This window comes from Xiphias gladius, chromosome 2 (assembly GCF_016859285.1).
Source record: "Xiphias gladius isolate SHS-SW01 ecotype Sanya breed wild chromosome 2, ASM1685928v1, whole genome shotgun sequence".
NCBI classification, from domain to species: domain Eukaryota; kingdom Metazoa; phylum Chordata; class Actinopteri; order Istiophoriformes; family Xiphiidae; genus Xiphias; species Xiphias gladius.
This window is the reverse complement of record NC_053401.1, coordinates 10500242-10525160: the sequence shown is the minus strand read 5'-3', so window position 1 is coordinate 10525160 and position 24919 is coordinate 10500242. Positions and strand designations below refer to the sequence as shown.

The window sequence follows — 24919 nt, the reverse complement described above, 5'->3', positions numbered from 1 at the left end:
AAGGAAATTTATCTCAACAGCTTTGCACTGGTTTTTATCAAATGTTACTCAAACGGGAGTAAATAGTGCTTTTTTCCTTACACTTATTTCCTTTTACCTTACTCCAAAACATTCCGTTTCATTGTGTGCTACTATCTGATTCAAGAAAACTAAACAAAACTCGGCGTTTTTTTACACAATACTGCACACTGTTGGAGGATTAGTCAAGATGTGATGTGACAACTTCCGTTGGCAGACATTGTGTCAAACAACACCTTTTCACTGAAATATAAAGTGGTCTTTAGTTAGTCCTCTCACAATTTACTTGCTTATACCTCATAAATAGTCTGTTTATTCTAAATGTCAGATAATGCAGCTATAAACTAGAAGTGCTCAAGTATTCCGATCCATTTACAACACCAATTATTTGGAAATGACACAAGCTGAACAGATGGAGAAATACAGCTAGACACAAACATCAACAGCACACCTAATACTTTCAATGGTGGCTGGCAAGAAATAGGTGCTAAGTGGTGTGTCAGAGTGATTTTATGTTGCTTCCAGCTTCAGTTCAGGAAGTTGCCTCTCTTTTAAAATGTCTGTACAGGAACAGACCACCAAAATACCGGGTTTACTGCTGTCCCTGAATTGCAGGAGTGAAAAGCTTTTCTGCTGTTTGCTATTCCGTGCTGACACTTCAAATCTCCTGCATGCAGTGTGGAGGAATGGTGTCGTATGCTGAATATCAAAAGACACACATCCTCTGGTGTTTCCTCTCTGTCGAGAGTTTTGCCTCTGATTTGGCACCCTCTGAAATATCTAGGGTGCCAGTGACAAGTTTTGCCAGGGGGACAATTTCTGCTCATGAGATTTCGTTTTGGGAATGTGTGGAATCAATAAAATACTGGATGAACTGGTTAAGAACTGAAAAGTGAATGATGTGCTAACATATTGCTTTGATTATATTCCCTCATGTCCTCTTTTTCTCACGTTGCCTTCCTTTCTTCTCGTCTGTCTGGCTGCAGAGGACTCTTCCGTGGGGAACGTTCTCCAGTCTGAGGCTGATGAGTCCTACAGAGAGCGACGACGGTCCCATAATGTGGGTCAGACCAGGAGAACAGATGATACCTGTGGCTGATATACCAAAGTCCCCTTTTAAAAGAAAACGGTGAGTGCACATTGCATTAATACACTCACAGATAAAGCCAGCCAATATTTTTGAATCCCCCTTAAACACTACCGTTAGACAGAGACAGAATTAGCGGGGATTTTGGTCTCTATGCTTGTTGTTTGTACGGCCTACAAGTCTCAGTGGTTTGCGTGTGCGTGTGCATGAGAACCAGCTCGCCTCTGTACTCCCCACACGGCACATGCGGCCTGATTATGAAAAACAGTAACAAAACACACTCGCACATTTGAAGCAGCAGCCGTGATAGCCACATGAAGCTTTGTTGTAGCCCAGCAGCTCCGGATGAGGCAATTACACCCTCTCTGTTTGTCTCTGTCACAGTGTCATTGTTGCTAACAAATCAGCTCTGTCTCACGCACGCACAAACACTCATGATTTCTGAGCATGAGAGAAATGATGCGCGTGAGTGTTTTTGTGTGCGATGAGAGCGGTATGTGGCTCACCACTCAGATGAGATCATCATTATGTTAATAGAGTCGACATCAGACGCTACTTCACATGGCTGCCAGCCAAGCACAGGACAACACACACCACACACATTCCTTCCATGCTTCATTTATTTTGTCTCTTGTCTCTGTCAATTGGTAGACATAACAGCAGTAGTGTTTTAGATTTTATTTATTTATTTATTGGAATAGTTGTTTTTAGCCGAAAAAATTAGTCAGCCATTAGAAAAATCATTTGTTAAAGTAATTTTTCAAGCAAGAATACAAACCATTCCCTAATTCCTGCTTCTAAATTTTGAGGATTTACTGTTATTTTCTGTTTTATATGATTGTAAACTGAATAGCTTTGGGTGTTGGACTGTTAGTTAGTCAAAAAAGGATATTTGAAGACATCACTTTGGGCTTTAGGAAGTTGAGATGGTAATTTTTGACTATTTTCTGATATTTTATAGACTAAGATATTATTAGACTAAGTTATTATTATGAATTCATCTATTAAATCGTAATAATAGCTTATTAATCAGTGAATGGACCTGGATTCAGACTGTAAATACATGCAGTATGTTGCACACATATACGTTATGCTTTTTTTGGTGGTGTGGTGTCTAGACAGTGTTTGAAGGGGGTGGCCGTTAAGAGAGTGGGTGTCCCTGTGAATGACTGTCAGAAACACTTGTTTAACAGTCGCAGCTGAAAGAATCTGTCTTTATAGAGATGCAGTGGATGGCTAGAGAGAGAGGTAGTTTAACTATTCCCTTCTCTTATATCTTTTGTGTCCTGTCTCATCCCATCAGTTGATTATAAATTACCATTAGATATAATTACAAAATGACATCTACAAACTGAGGTGTACTTTTCTCCTTTTTGTCTCCAGTATCGCTCCTCAGTCTCTCACTTCCCTCCTTCTCCAAAATCTTTCCTTTTTCCCCTCTAAATATCTGCCCTGTCCATCTTTCTTTATATCTTATGTTCTCCCCTCTGTTTCCTCCTCTTGACCTCTCTTTCCTGCTTTAGGTTGATCTATTTTAGAGTTATGATGCTCTTACTTTCAAGAGGACTAAAAGTATATTTACAGAAAGCACATATACTGCATATGTCTAGGTGTATAAGGAATAAGAAATAAAAAGTGTTGTAAAGAAATGAAGTGGAAAGAAAGGGAGAAGGGCGTGACCTTATTTGCAGTGAGACCTTGTCTGCGGTTCGACCGTATGCTGTGTCGTAGGACGCAAGGATGCTTGCGTATGGGGAAACATCTCTTCAGAGCGTTGTACTCTTTTTCCTGTTGGTTTCAGTGAAAAGGTCAAGGTGTTATACATTTCTGTCAGCACTGAGACTCGCAGTCTGACAATTCAGCTTGATTATAGTGGGCAGACGATGAAAATAAACCAAAATATTTCAGCTTTTTTAGTGAAAGAGTGCCATGCTTCTGGAGATTGACAATAATTGCATAGTAAGAGCAGTGGCCTTGGCCAGCAACAGTTGCAAACAGGTCAGAGGCCTAATGCTGAACATGCTGTTCCTGTTAAGATACAAGTTACATGAGGAATGATAATCAAGATGAGGCCATTGAGAGCCTGGTGGCTGTCAGCAAGATGTTAAACCCGAGCCTGCTCAGTAAGAAAGTTTGTTGAGGGAAAACGTAGAACTCAACAACTAGCTGATTACTTGATTACTAGACCGACAGAAAATATGAGGCACCAATTTTGACGGTAGATTTTGTCTCCCTTCACTTAAAATGGAAGCACATCAGGAAGGTATTTTTGTAATGGCCAATATAGACAGGAAAATGATAACAGCATGCACAACGTATTTCAGTGTTTGTATGGGTACCTGACTATTGTTTTAAGACAGACTTGACTGAAATTGTTAGACTATCCTTTAACCCCTTGAGCCATGGGGATTCCGCGTGATGAATCATTTTCCTTGTTTTCTGACATAAGGTGTTTTTTTTTTCCACTTGTTTTTTTTGCTCATTTTGAATTTGCATATTAAAAAAATCTCAAAATATCACAAAAATGCTTGTCTGTGGTGGAATAGTTTGTGTATTGATAAAAGCAAATTTGACACAGTGCAATGGAAACAGACTTAGTGATTAAATCAGGACGTACGTGTGACTTAAATGTCCACTGAAGCTTCTGCTCCACTGAAGAGATGAAAAATGCCCTTTTCTACTACAATGGTTTCATGGCACCCGACAGCAGAATAAGCACCACCAACTGTTTATCTCACTGAACCAACTTCTAATATTGGCATAACAGGAGCTGATGGACTCACTCTTTTGACAATTTTCTTGAAATTTTGTTCAAATTTGCACTAAATTTAGAATGGAAACCTGGCTACTTTTTTATTTAAGAGATAATCCGTCAATCAGTAAAGTAATCGGCAGACTAATCGACAATGAATATAATCATTGGTGGCAGCCCTAGTCACAAATTTTTTTTTGAATAAGTTCATTAACTCAGTGTGTGAGATGTAAATGTGATAAACATCTGTTTTAGGAGTGTGCTATAGCTCTAAGATGTACATTAACAGTATTTGTCGTCTGAGAAGGTGGTTCCCTCTGTCTCCATTTTCTCCTTCTCTCCCTCCTCTTTACCCTCCTTTTACTGCCTTATCCCTCTCCATCCCACCTCTCTCTTTCTTTATCCCTCGTTTCCCTCCATCATCTCCTCTCTCTCCCTGGCACTCCTCTCCCACTCATGTATTTCCTTTCTTCTCCTCTCTGCTTCTCCTTCCCACTTTATTTGACCATAAATGCAGAGGAATCTGTCTTGGTGACTTGGCACAGACAGTTTCCTCACACTGACACACATGGTGACAGAACAATGGGACCCCACATATAGAGGACACTTTGAATATCACTCTAGATGTGCAAGTTCAGCACTCCTCCCGCTACACTCTCTTCTTTTCACAGTTTCACTTACCAGCTTTTCTGGTTTTACATTCATTACTGTCAGCCAGTCAGTTCAGACACACTGAGCTGTGTGTGCGTGCGTGGGTGCGTGCGTGCGTGCGAGTGTGTGTGGTTGGGTGTTTGTGTGTTTAAATCTCCCCCTCCACTCTCTAATATTTTCCTCAGCCTCTTTCTTCCTCTTCCATCGGCTCCTTCCTCTCCTCTTATCTCTGAATGAATGAATGCACAATTCAGTGTTCAGGACGGGTAGTCTCGCTGCTATTCTGTCTGTGTTTGTGTGTCTGTGTTACGCTCTTGTAGGAATCTCTCGCAGACTGTGCGTGTGTGTTTATACTCTTGTTTGAATCTGACTGCAGCTCCAGTGTGAGTCACTGATCCAGTAGTGAGCTGACTGCAGTACTTCCATTGTTTGGTAACAACGCTCATTTTTATGCTTTTACTCGTTAGCTTATCAGTCTGTGTGTGTGAGTGTGTATGTATTCGAGCATTGATGTCTGTTTATTCCATTTCACCCTCCATAATTTATTTTAAATGCAACTTCATCTTTTGACACAAAGCCCTCATGATTTTCCAAGTAGCTATTACTTTAAATTTTTCATTCTAATTTTCTTGCTACCGGTATTTTGTGTTTTGAATCTAAATTAATACTTTATTGATCATGCAAGGAAAGTAACTCTTGCCACCAGCCAACAAGAAGACTTGAGGTAGTTGTGGAGGAATTGAAAGATAAAGATATTGGCCTAAAGTGAAGAAAAGCTCAGGCATACTTAATGGTATCTGCAGACAATGAATGTGGTTTTACAATGTGCTGTGGGCCTGCAGCTAAAGATTTACGTTATAATTTAATATCTCAATTTCTTTTCCACTTTTAAAATGCCAGAAAATAGTGAAAACATTTCCATCACAGGTTTTCAAGTTGAATTTGTATTTGCTATACCAACAGTCCAAAACATGTCCTCAAATTACAATGTACAAAAGATTTACAAAAAATCACCAACATTTTCATAGAACAGAGAAAAGATGCAAATTGGCTCATTGAAGAAATCAGAGCCAAAAAATGTTTGACATGTGTGCTTGATGGATGACTTATACGATCATTCCATTATAAAAAAAATAGTTGCCCTTTAATTTTTTCACCATCAAAAATTTGTTTAATCAGCTAATTGTTTAAGCTCTAATGTGCAATGAAACACACTAGGTTAAGATTTTCTAAAATACTCAAACCAGGTCCCGAAAATACACTGCAATGATGTTTCAGAATGTCCACACTGATTAGTGTTTTCCTGCTCTGCATCACAACCCTACCAGCGTCCTCTCTGCTCCTTGTGTCGTACTGTGGATGACATTAATGGACAAGTCAAGCAAGATAACAATACCAGCAGTCTGTCTGGTGCTTTTTATTTTGCACAGTAAAGAGGAAACAAAGAAATAAATAAAACCGGGGGAGTAAGCGGCCCACTCACCTGTAGTCATTTTCTTCTTTATTTAGACAGCACGGAAGCAGAGACAGAGGAGAAATCTTCGTAGAACTGTGTGGGCACTCTTTGGGTGTGTGTGTGTGTGTGTGTGTTTGTTTTTTTTTTTTTTTTTTCTTTTTCTACTTTTCAGTCTTTTGTTTCTCTGAAGGAGTGATCATTGCTATTCTCTCTTAGCTCGACCAATGAGGTGAAGAACCTGCTGCAGTCGCTGCCCAGGACCAGCGAGCCCAGAGAGATGCTATTTGAGGATCGGACTCGGGCACACGCTGATCACATCGGTCAGGGTTTTGAACGTCAGACCACTGCGGCCGTTGGGGTGCTGAAGGCTGTATGCTCCGGAGAGGGGTAGGCAGTGAAGCAACACATGGTCACGCTTTGGATGTCAGACTGTTGAGTACACATACAGATGGCTGTTTGTTTAGAAGCAACACACCCTTAGTACGCAGCGCACTCACTGACTGATAGCGTACAATCTCTCTCTCTCTCTCTTCCACCCCCTTGTTTTCAGCTCGGAGCCTCCTCGTGTAACCAAAGACGTAGTGTGTTTCCATGCTGGTGATTTCCCTTATGTAGTTCAGAGGCTGCAGTTGGACCTACATGAACCCCCACTGTCCCAGGTGTAACATTACACACACACAGAGAAGGCATGGCAATAAACACTGCTCACACATTAGATTCAGGCCAGTAGAGTCATCCTTTGTTACGTCCCAAATTAGACACAGAATTATCCCACAGTGTTACCCTAATTTAACACTTCACACCCAACAGTGGGTGAGGTGGAACGCTAATATAAACCTATGTTGGATGCTGGCATCTGGTGGAGCAAAGATGAACTGCAAGAAGTTAGATGATTTGTCTGGAGCAACGAAAGGATGTGTCTTAGTCCAGTACCTAATTGTTTACAATTTAACTTAGGATAAGTTCCCATGTAGGCCTTTCTATCTAGATTCTGGATAGTGGCCCCAGGATATTGCAGGTTGCTTTTGAACGCAACCCATCTCTTCATAATGAACTATGACGGAAGGAGCACATCACAAAACGACTATACACTTACTCCGAAACCACATATTTATTTAAATGCACGGGATCTCAAAAGTTTTTGATTCTGAATACACACACATGCCTTGTTTTCTACCTTAATGCTTTCATTATTCAGACTAGGTGATCACTGGTAATAAAGACAAAATGCAGAAATCAAAACACACACACCCACATTTTTTTTTTTAATCGTCTTTGTTATGTTTTAAGCTGTATAGCTCTTCTTTATTCTCTTCTTGTATGCAAAGTTGTTGTTAGCATAAGGTCAGTAAATGTGGGGTACCATTTCACTGATTCTAGATTAAATCTGTCGTTCTCTAAAATTGTGATTTTTACATTGCATATTGTGTAATTTTACATTAGCTGAAAATTAATTAATTGCTTAATTGCATGTAACAATAGAGATTTTCGGCTTTTTGACTTTTAGGTAAGGAGTCAGGAGAAAACTTAATTCTTCTAAAACTGATATTTACAACATTTTTAAAAATACGTGAGTGTCAAAAGATGGATGTTTTATTTATATCTAAACCCATGTCTCCTCCTCTCTCTTTACAGTGTGTGCAGTGGGTGGATGATGCCAAACTAAACCAGCTGCGCCGGGAGGGCATCCGTTACGCTCGCATCCGCCTGTGCCACGATGACATCTACTTCATCCCCCGCAATGTGGTCCACCAGTTCAAGACTGTATCTGCTGTCTGCAGCCTGGCATGGCACGTCCGCCTAAAGCAGTATCACCAAGGCGAGGGAGAAGAGGAGGAGGAAGAGGAGGTGAAGGAAGAGCAAGAGGAGAAGCCAGGTGAGTTGAAGGAGAAGGAGACGGAAACAGCGGAGTTAGAGGAAAAAGAGGAAGAGGAGAGGAGGAGAGAAAAGAAGGTTGAGAAAGGAGTGAAGGAGAGGATAAAAGAGGAGGATGAGGATGTGGACGTGGCAGAAAACAGGACGTTGCCAGCTGTCAAAAAGGAGGAACAGGATCATCATCTTCCTCATCCTCATCCTCATCCTCAACCTCAAACACAACCTCCACCTCTGTTGTCACAGCCTTCTCGCTCAGTAGACTTGAACGTGGGCAGTGCTGGAGAAGAAGAGGAGGAGACTGAGAGGGTAAAAGGAGGAGGAAAACCCAAACAGCAGGATTCACCTTCTACTAGGGCGAAGACAGAACCTCCAGCTCCTCCTCTTTGCAAAAATAAATCACCTTCGCCTCTCCCTCTCTCCCCCCCTGCCTCTCTTCCTCTTCCTCATCAGGACACAAAACCCAAAGCATTATCAAAGCCCCATCACAATCATTACCCCCATCACCATCACTCAGACAGCAGAATGACGTCTTCCAGTACAGCATCCTCTTCCTCCTCTTCTACTTCTCATTTGGATCCAAAATCCCCTCTTTCTCCATCTTTTTCTAAGTCTTCCTCCTCTTCTGCTTATTCAGCAGGATCCACTGATACTCCTTCACACTCCTCTTTTGCTGCTCCCAGTCCATCTTCTTCTACCTCTTCTTCTGTTCCTGTTCTGTCCACATCTTCTTCTGCTTCAACCCTTGCTACATCTTCCCTGGCTAGTCCCAGGCCCACAGTGGACTGGCATCTCTCCACACTCCCTTCTTCCACCGTCTCTTTATCATCCCAGCTGTCTCCCTCCTCTCAGTCAGACCAACCGAAGGACAGAGACTCGCTTCGTCTAAAGCCAGACGTTCATTTAGACACACGGACACAAGTGCAGTCAGAGGTTCAAGCATTACAGGGGTCGCCCGCTGTGGATGTACAGAAACACACCTCCCAAGCTGACACACGGACACACACAGTGGCAGACACATGGGATCAAACGCCGGCGGACACACGGACGCAAATGCTCCCAGAGAAATGGACTCACAGTTCAGACTCGGAATCCAGAACGTCGCTGGATCCACAGATACGTGCGCCACAGGACACTGGGAGGCAAGGGATTTACATGCAGCAATACACACCCCAGCACCTCCCACCTCCTCACCTCCCTCAAATGCTCCCCCCTTCCTTCTCCCCTCTTCTGCCACACTCCCACCTTCCTCATAGAGCACCAATCCTCCCCCCAAATCCGCCACAAACACTTAACTCGTTCCTGAGTCAGAAACCAACAGCCCATTCGGTTCACATGAGCCAGCTTCACCTGCATCCCCCACACCAACCAAATATTACCACCCAGTCTCAACCGTATTACCAGCCTCCGCTAATTGCCTCCCCGTCTCTACCAAACACTCCTCTCACCAGCTCCCAGTCTCTTCCTCCTCACCTTCCTCACCATCACCAGTTTGCCAAAAGCTTCTTCCCTCCTCAGCACCCTCACTTCTCCTCTCACCCCTTCCTCCCCCCTCAGTCTTTCCTCTCTCATCCCCCGAGCTCTTACCCGCTACAACCGCAGTACCAGACCTCAGCACCAACGCAGGTTCAGCTCTCTCTGTCACACTCTTTCCCCCATCCCCCTCCTCCTCCTTCTTCCTCGCAGTCTCTGCCTCCCCCTCCTCCTCCTCTTCCACCTCCTCTCCCCCCTTCCCGTTCTGTCCTCTCCCCTCCCCCAAAGCACGAAGAGGAGCGAAGACAGATTTTATAGTCGTATTTGTACATAGTGATGCTGTTTTTAAATGACTGTATAAGTACAAGGTTTTATTTGGTTGTGCTGTTGTAAAACATTGTAAAAAGGAAATAACGGGGAAGAAAGTGGAGTGTATCTGTATGGACACAGTATCGTAGTTTATAAAGCAGAGTTGGATTTTATTTACCCCACACCTCTTGACTGGACTGGTTTAGACTGTACTGATGCTTTGGTTGTGCTCTGGTTCAAAAATAATAAGCAGTTATTGCATGTACTGGTAGTTTTGGCCTTAAGTAAAGTATGGGTGCACCAAAATCTGACATTGAAGAAGTCTGCCAAACTGCGGTCTGGTTCTGTTTTTTGAAGTGAGCGTAGCCCTTTTGAAATTTCCGCAGACTTTGTGTCAGATATTTATATAAAAAAAACCCACAAGGATGATGTTTTTGTGAAACTTGCAGCTAATGCTTCCATTTTGTGGCTTTTTTGTAGTATATTTTTTGTGCCCAAGACTCCTTCCGGAGTAACGATGGGTCAAGCTGATATTATACAATACACTCATGTATTGATATGATATCACTACATTTTCTCTACTATATTGTATCGATAAATCTTAATCAATACAGTATATTACAGAATTTTTCCCTAATATTGTATTTTGAGCAATAATGCTCCGCAATAAGCTGTCGAATATAATACTGTATTTCACACCTATTGATATGGTGACGTAAGTATCAGTATTTTTAATCGAATTTTAGAGTGATTGATACAAAGCCAGTAATGTTCTCTTGAATCATGTTGCTTGAGACAGCATCCATGAAGAGTGATTAAATCTAATTAATAGGAGTCTTATATGATTTTTCTAATCAGGTGCAGTGTTTTATTGCCCAAGAGGAATATTAGTGAAATTTTTAGTGCTATTATATTAAAGAAAAGCCCCATTTAAATCATAAATCAGCATAGTAAGCTACTGTATACAGCCAGTAGCACTGTAGTTAATAACACCATAAAAAGAGCTGCATTTCAAGTATTGAGATTATCTTGTACCTGTAGCCCTAAATACCAGTGGCAGAATTCTTAGCGAAATATTGCTGTATTTTTCAGTGTCTGTTGGATGTGTGCCAGGGTCTCCTAATTTTGGAAACTGAGCTCTTGCTGGTCAGCCAAGGAAGAATTTGACCTCAGGAAGTCTCAGGAAAAAAACTATTCAGGACACATCCATGAATATATTGGTCTTCTGAGAAAATAAAAGCCCCCTAAATCTTAGTCACTTGTTAATACTGGATCCACTGATTTTACTGGACAGTATAAAGTTTTAGGTAATTGTTCAGGGTCATGGAAATATTACTCTGTCTGCAACATTATATTAGTACTAAGCAGCTACATTAAGAGCTTGCCATGACGTAACTTTAGAGGTAGAGCAATATCATACAGATTCCGTATGTTAAGACTTCCCAAATGTGACTCATTACAGCACTTTGTAACATGGATATGTCAACTGCTTTTTAAATACAGTGTATATTATTGAAAAAACTATGGGTCATGAATCCCAGGTTATGTAAGATTATCAACAGGGCAATTTCAGGTTCCTCGAAGATTTTAATTTTAATACGTTCAGGCCTCAGCAATTCTGTGATACAATTTTTTTAGTCTTTATGGACACATGCTCTAAGACACTTTGAAAACAGATGGTACACTGTCGAGAGTTCATTCTCAAAGCACTATTTATCTATTTACCTGAAGTCCAGTTTCTCTACAGTGTGGCACATTCCGCCTATAGAAAAATGTTATTTATCAACCAGGGACTGAAGTGACCTCTTGTGTTTAAAATATTACAATAAATTATTGAAATTTTTTTTTAGCAACAACAGCTATGAAGAGTATGTTTCTCCAAGTGACCACAGTTGTGGAACTTTGTTGTTGAGAGAAACTTTTTTCTTTTTCTTTTGTCCTTGATGTCTTGATTTGACTCAATCAATATTGGAGTACAGCCCATTTGCTAATGTAGCCCACAGCATTTCCCCAGTGCCTGTCCATAACTGTGAACTAAATGGTCCGGAGCCATACAGAGAATGAGTTCTGTCCTTTAAGGGAAGTTTTTAGGAGTCCAAGTTTTAAGTTTTAACTGGAAAATGAGAAAGAAGCTTTAAATTGGTCTCTACAGCCACTGAAAACTCTCCAGATATCTGTGGTCTAAGTTGGGATGGCTCAGTTGAATGACATCCTGAAAGCAGGGTTGTGTTTTTCATAATTAGTCTCACTGCAATCCTGAGATTCAGCTCTCTTGATCAGTTTGCCCCCAAGGACTTCATTTCGGAGGAAGAACTCTTCAATGTGTGTCTCTGGGGAGAGCGAGGTGATAATTAAGCACTTCATGCCAGTTGCAAGGCGCTCTGCAGCTCTTTTTATGCTTTTGGGTTTTAGATGATATGAAAACATGACAGGAATTTATATATTTTTTGTACAAATGGGACAAAATTTAAGTTTGAAAACAAAAAAGTCTTCAGGGGCTAGCGTTTTCACAGAATCTATTTATCTCAAGGTTTTGGTTTGGTCTTTTTTTTTTATTTTTTTCTGTGATTTTTAACTGTCAGCACTGTAGTGTACATAAGACGTTTTGTAAAGAGGAAAAAAAAACTTGTAGTGTTGTTTCTACTTTAAATCTGAGCCTAGCTAATAAAAGGTTCAATGTATGAAAATGTTGGGGTAAGAACTATTTGAACTTATTGCTCTCGTGGTTAAAAACATGCATGTTTAAAAAGATTTATTTTTAAGAATTAAGAAAAATTTTCATGTATTATTGAAATCTAGGAATTAACACTGCATAACAAACCATTTTATGTATTTTATGTATATGGGAAACAGGGTCAGATGCCGAAATGGGTTTAAAAAAAGTGTAATTTTTGACAACTAGTAGCTCCATGGTGTTTTTACAGGTGGGTCCCCGCTCTGTTTGTGAGTATGAAGGCAGAGGAATTCACATTCTGCCATCTGTTTCATGCTATTAAGGTGATTAACAGTGGTGCACAAAGAAATGTAGCCCGTGCGCAAACAAAGCTAGTGAAGAGGAAGAAGAAGTCTGCTAGCAAGCAGACGTGGATGTAAATAGTACTGGATTTTAAAAATTAACTTTGCAAATGTTTTATGAGGAAGGAAACACATTTGTTAGATCTTAAGGATAAAAACGCAGACTGTTTTCTTGTAACTCTGTTTCCCCTGCAGAGCACTTTTAAACCTGCAGTAACCTTTTTGGCTACTTTGGGGCAGCAGAGAGAAGCTGTCGCATCAACTTTTAATTGATATGGCAAAACTGCAAGAAAACAGTTGGATTTTTAGAGCCTTTTTGGCTGAAACACCTGAAAACCTGGTGCTGATGAAAGCTGTTATAGTGAACCAAAACAGTAAAGTTGCGGGCCTGAAAACCAAAACAATGAGCTGAAATACGCTTTAAAGCTCTGTACCGCTTTGGGGAACTGCTGAGTCTGGTAATGACTCACTGTGGGTTCATCACCGTAAGTGACCCCTTTCAAATACAAGTAGTCGTGTGATACACTGTTAATATAAAATATAGACTAAAAGCAGTTTTAAGATGTAAGATTTATGTCATGTTGATATAAGATGTACTTGGCATCCACGACTTTTACTACCAGCCTTACTACAGTAGCAGCTCACAACACAAAAACCTCTTTGTTTGTAAGCGTGACTAGTTAAAGACCAGACACCTGTCTGACTTTAAAGGACACCAAAAGGCCATTTTCACCAGCTATTTTTAATTATGAGACTGCACATCTGATCTGTACCTGCCTGTGTTTTCTCTGTCTGTATTGCTGTTATGCAAGCCACCCACTCACTGCAGTCTGCAGCAATGAGCTCAGCAGTTTTACCAGGCGAGATTTGAGCAGACAACACATAGACACCACAATGCAGTAGCCCCATAATACAGGGCTGGCGTGTGTCAGGTCAAATACAACTCAGGACAGCCTTTTCCCCCTCATTTCATTCTTTCACTTACTCTCTCACACACACACACACACACACACACAAAGCAGGAATGCCAGAGGAGCTCAGCTGACCTTTAAAGGGTGGGAGTGGGAGTGAGGCAGGAAGTTGGAGCAGAGACAAAGAGAGTTTTTGGAGGGAATACTCGGAAAAACCTCATTGAACCGTGTGAATGTGAAGCGCACACAGACTGTAAAGTCTTTGAGCACACACTACTCGTTGCTCAGGGTTTGATTATCGGTTGAAATAGTTCTAATTGTCCAGAAACAGCACTCATCACTTGAGTTGTGAAATTAATGTAGGGCTTACTGCTTTTCCTACCCCTAAAATACTTTGCAGACCCTTGCATACACTTAAGGCATTCAGTAAGTGCTCCCAGAATTTCAGTTCCTCTAGTGGCTTTTTCCTGCCGCTGTTGAAGGCCGTGTCAGTGCAACGCGGAACACAGAGATTGCAAACTGGAAACACTGATTTCATACAGTTACACATCTGAACAATAACATTCTGTAAAGTCATAAATGATAAAAAGTGATAAATTTCACAATATTTAAAGAAAGAAAAGACAAAGACTTCAGTCTGCTGTGTCTGCATGTTAGAGGAGCTGAAGTGTCTCTAAAAGGGCAGACCAGACACACACACACACACACACACACACACACACTGCTGTTAGCTTTTTAGTTGCTTCATAGGTCATTTTCAGGTCACGTCCCAGAGGAATTTTCCCAAACCACAATACTTTGTTTTGTAGTAATTTGATCCTTCATTGTATACAGAAACACTTGCATAGGAATTTGTACTGTTACCACGACTACTAAAATTACTATTTTAGTATGAGTACTTGAGATAAAAAAAAGGCCCCCCAGTTTCATGTAAATCATTTATTGTTAAAAGACATGCATGCAATCTCAAAACATGTATTCATGTTCTTGTCAACATAGTGCAAAATAATCCAAAGAATGTGTCTAAAATACTAATGAACAATCACGTGGCACAAAAACAAATTTCAGTAATGCACAGTGGCAGCTGTACCGTGAAGATGACATGTGAAACAATGATCAACTTGACACATTTTAAAATTGCTGGTAGAAAGTATTCTGATGAGCTATGTGGTAGTTTGACAGTTTAAATTGTAATAATTAAAACTTAATGTGCAGTAAGAACATCTTAATTTCTTAGATCACAACACGTCATTTGTGGTAGATTCTCCATATCTATCTGAATGTTAATCACTTTAGTCACAAAGCTCATTACAAGTTGGGGGTTTTTTGATCTTGGACCTTGCAGCTCGCTGATTTTCATGGGACACATGATGATTTAGATGGTACAAAAGAGATATTGTACAACATAAGGGGGGTGGTCTGTAGATAAAAACATGACAAGTTGTTCCAAGATGCTTTTATGTCCTCAACAATTTCTTAAATTATCTAAGTTATTATTCCTTTGTGTGCTTGCAGCCACACAAAGCTGTTGCCACTACCAGTTTTAAAAGTTAATATATAACTTTTAAAATAATATCTGGACAACTACCCTCCACAGCTCGAGAATGTAAAGACAAGGTGTCTGTGCGCATTAACAGCCAAAAAATATCTAAAGCACATGTAAATTTACACTCCATGATTTGTACCAAGAGTGATGGTTATGTTATGCAGGAAGCGGAGTCAAAATCCACCAAATACTATTCACTTTCCTTCGCGTGTGACTTCTTTACAATAGCAGCTATGCTAGTTTATGTACGGTAAAAATAAAGACTAGAAAACATTAGAGGAAGTTCATGTTTCTTCCAGTGCAGGCTTCACAGTAGTCTTATACATATGCAGGTGATCCCTGTATGCCTTTTTTTCTTCTTTGTAAGGAAAATAGAGCCATTTTTGAGCTATTTTGAATCTTTTTTTTTTTTAATGAATGGATTGTGATGGATTTACAAGAGTCCCAGCTCTGCTTAAATCCTCACAGCATACTTCAGGGAGGTCTAAAACACATATGATTTTTTTTTTTTTTTTAACAACAGTCTTCTTAAGATTCTTAAGATCCAATTGAGCCAAAGCAAAGGCTCCAATTTCACACATTAATGGTCATCCAAACTTTTTTTTTTTTTTACATAAGTCTCCTATTGGTATAATGGTTCATGTTGAGGTTTGAAAAAGCACTTTGATCCCCCTCAGGCCTCTCTCCGCTCAGGAAAAATATTCAGCCCCAGCTCAACCAGCGCTCCCAGTAACATGGTCCACAGGGGTATGCACACAAATGTCAGCTTTACATCGGCAAGCCTCTCCAGCTTGGCACACAGTGTCAGGCAGAAGCCCAGCTTAAGCAGCATGGCCGTCAAGTACCAGGCACGCAGACGCAGATCTGGGGAGCCGTTACGTGGGTCATACCCAGGCTTGCAACGGCCTGCCATCTTAATGGCAAGCATGAGGATGAGGATGCCATCAAAAACCCAGACTGGGAGGAAGATGAGGAACCAGTTCCACTGCACCTGGAAGGAAGGAATGGAGAAGATGATGTCAGTCACATAGTAAATGCTGTTTTCCACGACTTCCTTCAATTTGATGTGTTTCTTTCTATTAGGAGTCATAAAAAACCCTTAAATAGAGAGCATGGTGAAATTACAGCAGCAAAGCATTCAACACATAAAATATAGAAAGAGGACACTAAATATTGACAACAAAATTACAATTACTCTATAATATACTTAATCTATTGTGATAAACATAAGCTCAGCGAATGGGCAGACTTAAACCAATTTGGTGGCTAACAGGACAATGAAAGGACCCTTACCTTCCCATCCAGTTTGAGTACTAGCATGATGAGGAAAACCAGGGTGAAGACCCAGGTCAACAAAACCCTCTGAGCCAGAGACATCTCACAGATCAGAGGAGGAAGCAGACAAACAGAAACTGGACATCCATGGGACAGACCCAGAGACACAAGAGGTAAGACACACACTCAAGATTACGATGAATGTTTGGTATATGGAGTAATTTAGCAAGAAACCCCACATATAAGAATAGACAGCAGTGATGGATTAGCTGCTGGGAGCTTTTTAAAACGTCAAACAAAATGTCACTACCAGCGGCTGGATTCAATTTTTAATTTTCTCTTTTCATTCATCGTTGTTTAACAGGCGTTACAATAACAGCTAACTTTAGCTTTTATAGCCCAATAGCATTGAGCTAAGCGGTGGGTGTTTTATTTAAGACAACGCCCGACTTACCTCAGTTTTTTTCGAGATCCGGGAGCAGCATTTTCGTCTCCCTGTAAGCCACACACTGATAACGACATAATAAGTCACATAATTGTCTACAGACGTGTCCGTTAACTGTGACAGACGGAGAGATTTTTTTTTTTGGTCCGTTATCGATGTTGCGCCCCGCCCGTCCCGGAAGCCAATTGGTCCTCGTTTCGTGACGTAACGCGTAGTTAAACGCCTTCTTTCGGAGGCCTAACCGTAAAGTTTGTGCAATAGCGCAAACTCGTTTCAAGTTTTTCCTGTAGTGAATTCTAACGTCCACTAGAGGTGAGTAAAGATCTTTCACATTCTACCACTGGTTGTGTTTATATGACATTCACCGTGCTGCTACAGAGAACAGCAACATTGCGTTGTCATATTTTTTCATTTTCGTTTAAATTATGCATCGGGGTGATAATGTGAGCCCGATATCCTTTCCTCTTCACTTCACCAGCCACTGGCGACGTTTATTGGCTTAAAATGTGGTGGAGCATTTGTACGGCAGTTTACGGTCTTGAGCTGAAGTTGTGTTTTTACAGTGAGAGACAGCCCAGCTAATGCTTCAAACATCGGCGAGCAGACGCGCAGCATCTCCTCCACACAATGGGCAAGGCTGGCAAGCTGAGTGCAGTATAAATCACGTTTAGCAAGTACAGTTTCGGGCTGTGCGGGGATCCCGAGCAGCCGTCGCCGCCGAAGAGGTAAGACTGAGCGGGCTGCATGGTGTGTTTGGACAGCGGTGAACCGGATTTCAGTGTTAGGGACAGCTGTGTGGGCTCTTTGTGCCCGCCGGTAGCTCAGCTAACTATGTAGCATGACATGAGCTAGGAGGAGGAGGAGGAGGAGGACGAGGAGGACAGGGACGAGGACGTCGACTGTCTCTGTGTGTGAACTGAACCGTGAAGACTGTCTGAAAACACCGTGGCAGCATCTACATGTGGGCTAGCTACAACATTAGCTGCCCTTTAAAGTGATCTATGGCGCTGCACAGGTCGTGTCCTTTTTTGGAGTGAAAACAGACAGTAACACCAGTCACTCCATAGGCTACAATTTTGCTGTATTGTACTTAACGACTGTAATGTTACTGACTTAGTTGACACTAATGCACTTTAAAAACCTCTACATTTTATACTGTCATACTTTATTCGATTATACTCTTTTTAATTCTGTTCTAAACATTTTAATCCTTCAACTTAAATTTCACTAGAGCTGTTGCTCACCATTATTTCCCTTAAAGGGTCCCCCATAATGTGTTATAGCTGGGATGGGCCTAAAATCATTTTAAATATTTTTTTTTTCTTTCTTTAAACACTAATCGTAAGGGAAAATGGAAAATGGGCAGTGGTGTTGTCTCACACAGCAAATGCAATCTATCTAATGATTGTAATTTTTTGTTTAGGCCATCATCTGTTTTCTAATGTGTCGGGACCCAGGTGGTTTTCCACCTCACACTTTGTGGGTTTCTTTGAGGTAATCTCGCTGCAGTGGCTGCCCATAAACTGTGGTAAACATTACATGGCTGGAGGGTGTCATCCACCAATCAGATTGCTTGTCTTCCCACGGATCCCACAGACCATGGCTTAACAATTTCCCGGTGGAATCGATTGATCTGCTGGCCCATTATTTTGCTTGACTATTTATTTGAACCGTAAATTGTTTGGAAATAATGAAAATTGTCAGTTAGAGCTTCCAAGAGCCGCGATTGATGTCCTTTAATCGCTTGATTCGTGCAACTGAATCTCCAAAATGCAGTTGGATGCGATGAAGTTTAGTATCATACACTGGCAGTCAAAGGCTTTAGATTTAGAATTTTTCCAGCTGCCGTTTAAATTTACAGAATTCGATGTCTCAGTGTTTTTCTGAAATTAAAGTGTAGAACAAATAAATAGTTGGAGATTTTAAAAACATGGAATCATGGAATCATCTTGTTGAACTAAATTTAATCTAAATTTTTGACTCATTCAGCAGCCGAACACAACCATGGCATTCTCTCTACAATGGAAATCAAATAGTGCTCAGAGAGCTCATCCCCACACTGTTGCAGACATTCCCACAAATGTGTTGCACTTGTAGTTCGCTTTGCTTTCGCTTTCTGTCCAATTCATCCCAAACCAGCTCCATCAGGCTTAAGTCCGGAGACTGTGCTGGTCTTCCATCATGTGTATGCAACTGTCTAGTTCTTTTCTTCTAATGTTTTGGGGTCATTATCTTGCTTTAGGATGAACCCCTGTCTAGTCCCTGACAACTAGTCAGTCTCACCATTCTGACAGCAGTATACAGTACTACTTTCTTCAGTATAGTAGTACTGATAATGCATCAGTGGGTGTAGCGACACAGTTTGTTCCAATGCTGCCTTTGTACAGTAATAAAGAAAAGTTGGGGCAATTGTAGGAATTATTTGCATTAACTTTCAAGTTTTCATCTATAGCTTTAGGAAAGCTGTAAATTATTTAAGTTTGGTGACCTAAACTTTTATTTTTTTTAAACCTTTGGCAGTTTACCGCTTACCTTTGTACCATTTATGGTTATTCACTGGACTTGAACTGCTTAAATTGCAATTAAAAACTTGAAAATGGGGGTGTTCGAAAACTTTTGACCGGTATATGAACAATGTCTGGAGGATCACACATGCAGCACACAACCGGAGATTGTCCGTGTCAAACGCGTTCTCACCTACTGGAAATGCCCTGTTTGGTTTAGGTGAGGGTTGCAACCCTCGTGCAGGAGGCAGGATAGAAACGTTAACATGCCCACTTGCTATGAATTCTCTGGACGGTTACCTGCTCTATTCATACCTTGGCTCAATCAGATATTAAACAGACTCTGTACTAGGGAGCTGACAGGGTAAAGTCTGTTTTAATGTGCGGTTCAACTGATTTGGACATTTGCGTTCTCACATCCAGCTTGATTTGCCATCCAGCCAGCCTGTTTCTTCCAGTGTTTGACTTACCCTGTCATCACTCACCCAGATTTTCCACTGCAATCATTATCTGACCCCTACAAAAATGTTCCTCACCGCACTGAGAGGGTCCTGTATGAATTCATAATGCTAACACAAAGCTAGGACAGTCAAATTGAGCTTTTTTTTTTTAAAAATTCTTTTTTCTCCATCTGATATTTCAAATATAAACCATGGATTTAGAGGCTGAGCAAGTGGAATACATCAGCCTACATTCGAGTGGTAAACCATTCTTATAAAACACTGACACCATGGATTTGACTAACTGTAGTATCGCCTCCTGTTTCAGCTTTTAGGCTTTGCTATAATTTGACTGTAGCCAAGAGTTTTAATCTGTCGGTTTCACCTGAAGGCAGTCGGGTATGCAGGTTGGACTGTAGTACTATGGACTTTTATATTTTAATATTTCAAGAAGTACGTTACTGTTTCTAAAAATCAAACCTCAGGAATATCACTGGCATAAAGCAATGACGCAAACCTCTAATTTGTTTTTGTTTATTTGTTTTTGTTTTTTTTGGGCTTGTGAATCCATTGCACTTAAACAGGTAGTCCACCTGCAGTAACATTCACAGTTTTACAAATCAATTAACAAAAACATACAGTCTGACAAGTAAGTGATTTTAAAGACCTTAAAGACATTCATTAAAAAAAAAAAGATATTAGTGAGATTACAGTTTTAGTGAGATTTAGATTAGTTTGAATTAATTAGAAGATGCCATGAGGAACCTTTGAGCAAGGCACTTATAATGTGGTTGTTCAGTGGCAAACAGCACGAAATTGTGGCGGCAGGAGCACTCAGCAAAAGTTTGCAAAAATGTAGTGTGTTTTGTTAACTGTTGACAGAAAGAAAAAAGATGAAATCACTGTTGCTATGTCTTGCACGTCGACATAAGGTATGAGCTGGCGGTCCTCAGCACACACAACACACACCGGGAAGGACGCAGACATTGTGGATGAGGCTAAAGAGCACGTCCGACTTTGCAGCATCGATTGGCTGATCATCAGTTAGGCTAGAGATGCTTATCAGTCAGCGTAGTTGTGCAGCAGTTCTGTAGCGTTCAGGAAGTGCAGGTCAGTCAGTGCAGTGCGATGTATGGTGTGTTTTCATTTGAATATACATGCATTTGCACAAAGTGAATTATAGTGTTTGATTGTCTGAGTGTGTGTGTGTGTGTGTGTGTGTGTGTGTGTGTGTGTGTGTGTCTGTGTGTGTGGTTCTAGCATCCACAGACTCAGACTGCTGTCTATTGTCTGACCACTGAGTTTCTTTGTATCTCTTGTTCTCTGTCTTTCTCACTACCCTTTCGCTCTGATACTTAATGTCCTCTCTCTCTCTCGGTCTCCCCCTTTTTTCTGTCTGTCTCTTTGAGGAACTCTCAGACGACGATCTTTGCATTGTACAGCTTGAATCTGCCTGCAGAGCCAGTTACATCATCAGCTGCAACATAGTTACATCACACACAAGACTGCCATATGATCCTGTGTTAAACCCTCAGAATGGTCTGCAGGGCAGTGATATAATTCCTAGAAATATAGCCATTATCGTATTGAGCGCGAGCGGAAAGATCACGGAGAAAGCGCAAGTGACTGTACTGCAGTAGCTTGGCAGGTTGTGTTGATGATAACATGGAAGGTGTTCAGGCTTTCCGCTAAACACAGAATTGTTTAGAAGAACTGACGAAACATAACGGCTGACGCTGTTATCAGCTCAAACAGGCCTTTTTCACAGTAGGAAAAGCACAGGTGTATATAATACAATGAATGATGGCTGTGTCAGTTTCAGGGTCCTGGTGTTGTGCATGCTGGCTAGCTGTCACACCGTCATGGCTTACTGGGACACTTGACCAAAATGGAGCTGTTTGATAATGCTATCAGTAACAGCTGTGCTTTTCCTACTATGACAAGTCAAGATGTCTGTCTGTCGATACACATTTTTGTAGTTGTATTACAGATACAGATGCAAAGAAAGGCCAAACTTTCCTATAATGCCTGTGTGGCACTCAGGTATTTTTAGTTATTAAAGCTCTGCTCATGTTGAGGGTGGAATGATAATACTGTAATTTGCCCCACCCTAGCACGTGCACCAAAGCTAGCAGGAAAGTTATACAGATGTCAGTCAAACTCCGTCTGTGTGCGCACACACAGTCCTGAGAAGAGGTCTAATCAGCCAAAACAGTGAAATTACCTGTGTAGGTGTATCATTGGTGTGTAGGGCTTTTTCATCTCTGGCTGATTTTGGCAGTTTTTACTCTCACAAATTATTCTTAGTATTCAGTATTTTATTTTTTTTCCCCCTCAAATTTTGTTTCAATGCGCTTATTTTTTGTCATATATTCAGATTTATTTGCATCACATCTGTGATTTATTTTTGAAATAAATGCTCCACTGCACTTTTTGAACTTTTGCTTTCCGCAGTGCAGTCTCAGTCAACTAAACTTTTCGTTCCTTATCCTTTTTGAGTTACTGCGAACAACTAACGAAGCTTATTTGGCAGTTTACTTCTATCTGAGGGAAACATCTCTGCCTTGTTGTTATTGTAGTTGTGTCTTGATGAGCAGCAGTCGCCCTCCTCGTCTTTTCACATGACTTTAAGGGTCACTTTACGAATACTTGTGGCTGTAATAATAGTCGGCCTTTAACTTTTCTACTGGGTTTTTAGTTGTTTTTCTTTTGATAGGTTCATCTGTCCTCGGTGGCTCTGATGTGATTAGACTTTTCCAGCTATAAAGAAAAACACAGACGAAAAAAACACAGCCATCATGTGATTTATGTGCTGCAATGCTAATCGTTTAGCTACAATAGTGTAACTTCCAAGCTTGACACATTGATGTGACTGAAGAGCTGAGTGAGGTTCGAGCTAAGCTTTCTTTGCCCTGAGGGATGACTTCAGGAGACATTCAGTCTCGCTTAATGAGTTACAGATTATCCACCTTGTTAGGCTGTCATTATCAAGACGGTCGTTCTGAAGGATAAGTGATGGAGATAAAGACGACATGTTGGGGATAATTATGATGATGAAAGAGGAAGATGATGATAGTGATGGTGGTGGTCTGTCTCCTGACTTTCTGCACAAAGAGCTACATTGTTAGAATAGGTTGACTATCAGGATCCTGTGTTGCCTGATGTTATTCATTACTGTCGCTGAGAATTCATACTGTGCCCAGAGGCAACCTGTGATGTGTGTTTGGAGCTCAACAAGGGAAACATGCTGTTTTTAAGCCTGACTGTGCAGCTTCAGCATGTAGATGCAGCCAAAGCCCAGTTATACGGTGTTTAGGATGCACTCACACGCAGTGGAAACCCTTTTTCACACAGAAATTAGATGTAGTTATTAGTCTGAGTGAAGGGTAGCTTCTCTTTCCAGACTGACTGGCTTTACTCCTATATGAGAGCGTTGGGCACACACACAACCACACACACACTGCTGTTGATGCTTTGATTTCTCAAATGCGATAATCGCACACCAGACAGTCTTGACCGTTTCTTTCTCTCTCTCTCTCTCTTTGTTTCCCAAATGTCCAGCTCCTGTCCTAATTTGGCATTGAGTGAGGACAAAACATCAGTCAGCTCCACGGCCCAACCAGAGGTGAATCCTGTGTTCGTGTGCGCGCGTGCGTGTGTGTGTGTGTGTGTGTGTGTGTGTGTGTGTGTGTGTGTGTGTGTGTGTGTATGTGTATATGTGTGTGGGCAGCTGACACCCTCCCAGCAACAGAACAAGGGGGTGTTGAAGCATGTGGTGCACAAACAAAAACAGACTATGTGGAGTTTGGGGTGTGGAGTTGCAATGAGTAAACACACAATGAATTGAAACACACGGTGGTCAGACAGCAAAAGTAATTCACGAGTACTGTTCATTATGTCAGACACAGACAGGCAAATGGAAAAAATAGAATGTGGTGGGGGGGGAAACTATACTTCCCCTTTTAAAGAGAGCTCAGGAGGCAAGGTCAGGGCTTTTCTTTTTTAGTGTGTGTGTGTGTGTGTGTGTGTGTGTGTGTGTGACTGAACTATGAAGTTTCAGTTAACCTTGATGCTGGTTCATTTTCTAGCAAATACCCACCCACACTATTTTATATCATCACTTTAAACAGAAATTTTTATGTAGTCTGTTTTCATTGGTGTTCTTTTACTGAATGTACAAATGTGACAAAACCCCAAAATGTCAGACATAAATGTAAGATGATTCGACTAAGGAAGGATGGTCTGTTGATGTTTTGGTACAAGCCAAAATTCCGACCATATTGTCACATAAAAATAGCTACGGTATAGAGCCTGTGATCTGTTTATTGGACTGATTTCTGGCATTTCAGAAATTTTGGTTGGCTCTGTTGAAGTTTGAGCAGTTCCGCGCTCCGATCTCCCACTGACTGCTGTCAAAAGATTCGTAAGAAAGTGTAGTGAGTTTGTTTTAATATTATTGCGATAACGTTTTACATGTAGTGGCTATGAGACTGAGCTGTGATACAAAACTGAATTTCACTGCAGAACAGAGAGATCATATATCTGTATCTTTCACCCATCTGTGGCTGCATTTTTTTTTTTTTTCTTCTTGCTTTCTCTTCAGAGTAGAACTACACAAAGTAACGCCTTTCTCTGTTTTTGTTACAAGTCACAGGTTGTGGTTGTGCAGAAATGTTTCATGTTTACACTGTTTTTGATGTCTCATAAGTCACTGGGAGCTGGACTCTGTAAACACCTCATTAACTAACAAACTGTAGTGAGTGCGTGCGCATGTGAGTGTTGCTATATGATGAAGCCCTGTATAAGTCAAGTGTAGGGTTGTTTGGTGTCCCTTGAGATTGTCAGGGAATCACCCTACGTGATGGAAAACCTGATGCCCCCGTCCCACTACCCCTCTGTTTCACACACACACTCAGTATCCCCCAGACACCTTCGCCCCTTGATCATTGATTGCGCAGCATCATATTTCCCGTAGCCATGCAAACGCAGACACTTACTAAAACACACGCACGTGCCCCCCTCTGCCCAACTCGGAGATGTAACCTGCACCCGTCATGAAATATAGAGCACCCAGAGAGAGAGGAAACGGCTAGTGTTACACATCACGAGTTGCCAGACTCATCAAGGAGGTCTCCTCTTGTGCTAATTTTTTCTTTAGACATCCC

At 41.1% G+C, this 24919-nt stretch overlaps 3 protein-coding genes across 5 annotated transcripts in view; 2 read left to right on the top strand and 1 right to left on the bottom strand.

Moving 5' to 3' along the window:
• LOC120798494 (lysine-specific demethylase RSBN1L-like) overlaps positions 1-12305 on the top strand; it is a 37131-nt gene extending 24826 nt beyond the window's left edge. The window contains exons 6-9 of the mRNA XM_040142761.1: positions 1005-1147; positions 6181-6351; positions 6515-6623; positions 7600-12305. Of these exons, the coding sequence (XP_039998695.1) occupies positions 1005-1147; positions 6181-6351; positions 6515-6623; positions 7600-9627 (2451 nt within the window). The 3' untranslated portion in view covers positions 9628-12305. The remainder of the gene's footprint in view (positions 1-1004; positions 1148-6180; positions 6352-6514; positions 6624-7599) is intronic.
• A 3241-nt stretch (positions 12306-15546) lies between these two features.
• Positions 15547-16982, bottom strand: LOC120797336 (transmembrane protein 60-like). The gene is made up of 3 exons (XM_040140907.1): positions 16820-16982; positions 16384-16502; positions 15547-16081 (listed from the first exon to the last, which is right to left on the bottom strand). Exons 2-3 carry the CDS (start codon positions 16465-16467, stop codon positions 15764-15766), a joined length of 402 nt encoding a protein of 133 aa, XP_039996841.1. The 5' UTR covers positions 16468-16502; positions 16820-16982; the 3' UTR covers positions 15547-15763.
• Positions 16983-17365: 383 nt separating this feature from the next.
• The window catches only part of LOC120799664 (protein PHTF2-like), a 46056-nt gene continuing 38502 nt past the window's right edge, over positions 17366-24919 (top strand). For 2 of the 3 annotated variants that reach the window (XM_040144939.1, XM_040144923.1), the window contains exons 1-2: positions 17366-17535; positions 23316-23379. The gene's annotated coding sequence lies outside the window, so the exon portion shown is untranslated. The remainder of the gene's footprint in view (positions 17536-23315; positions 23380-24919) is intronic. The other variant, XM_040144933.1, reaches the window with a different exon arrangement.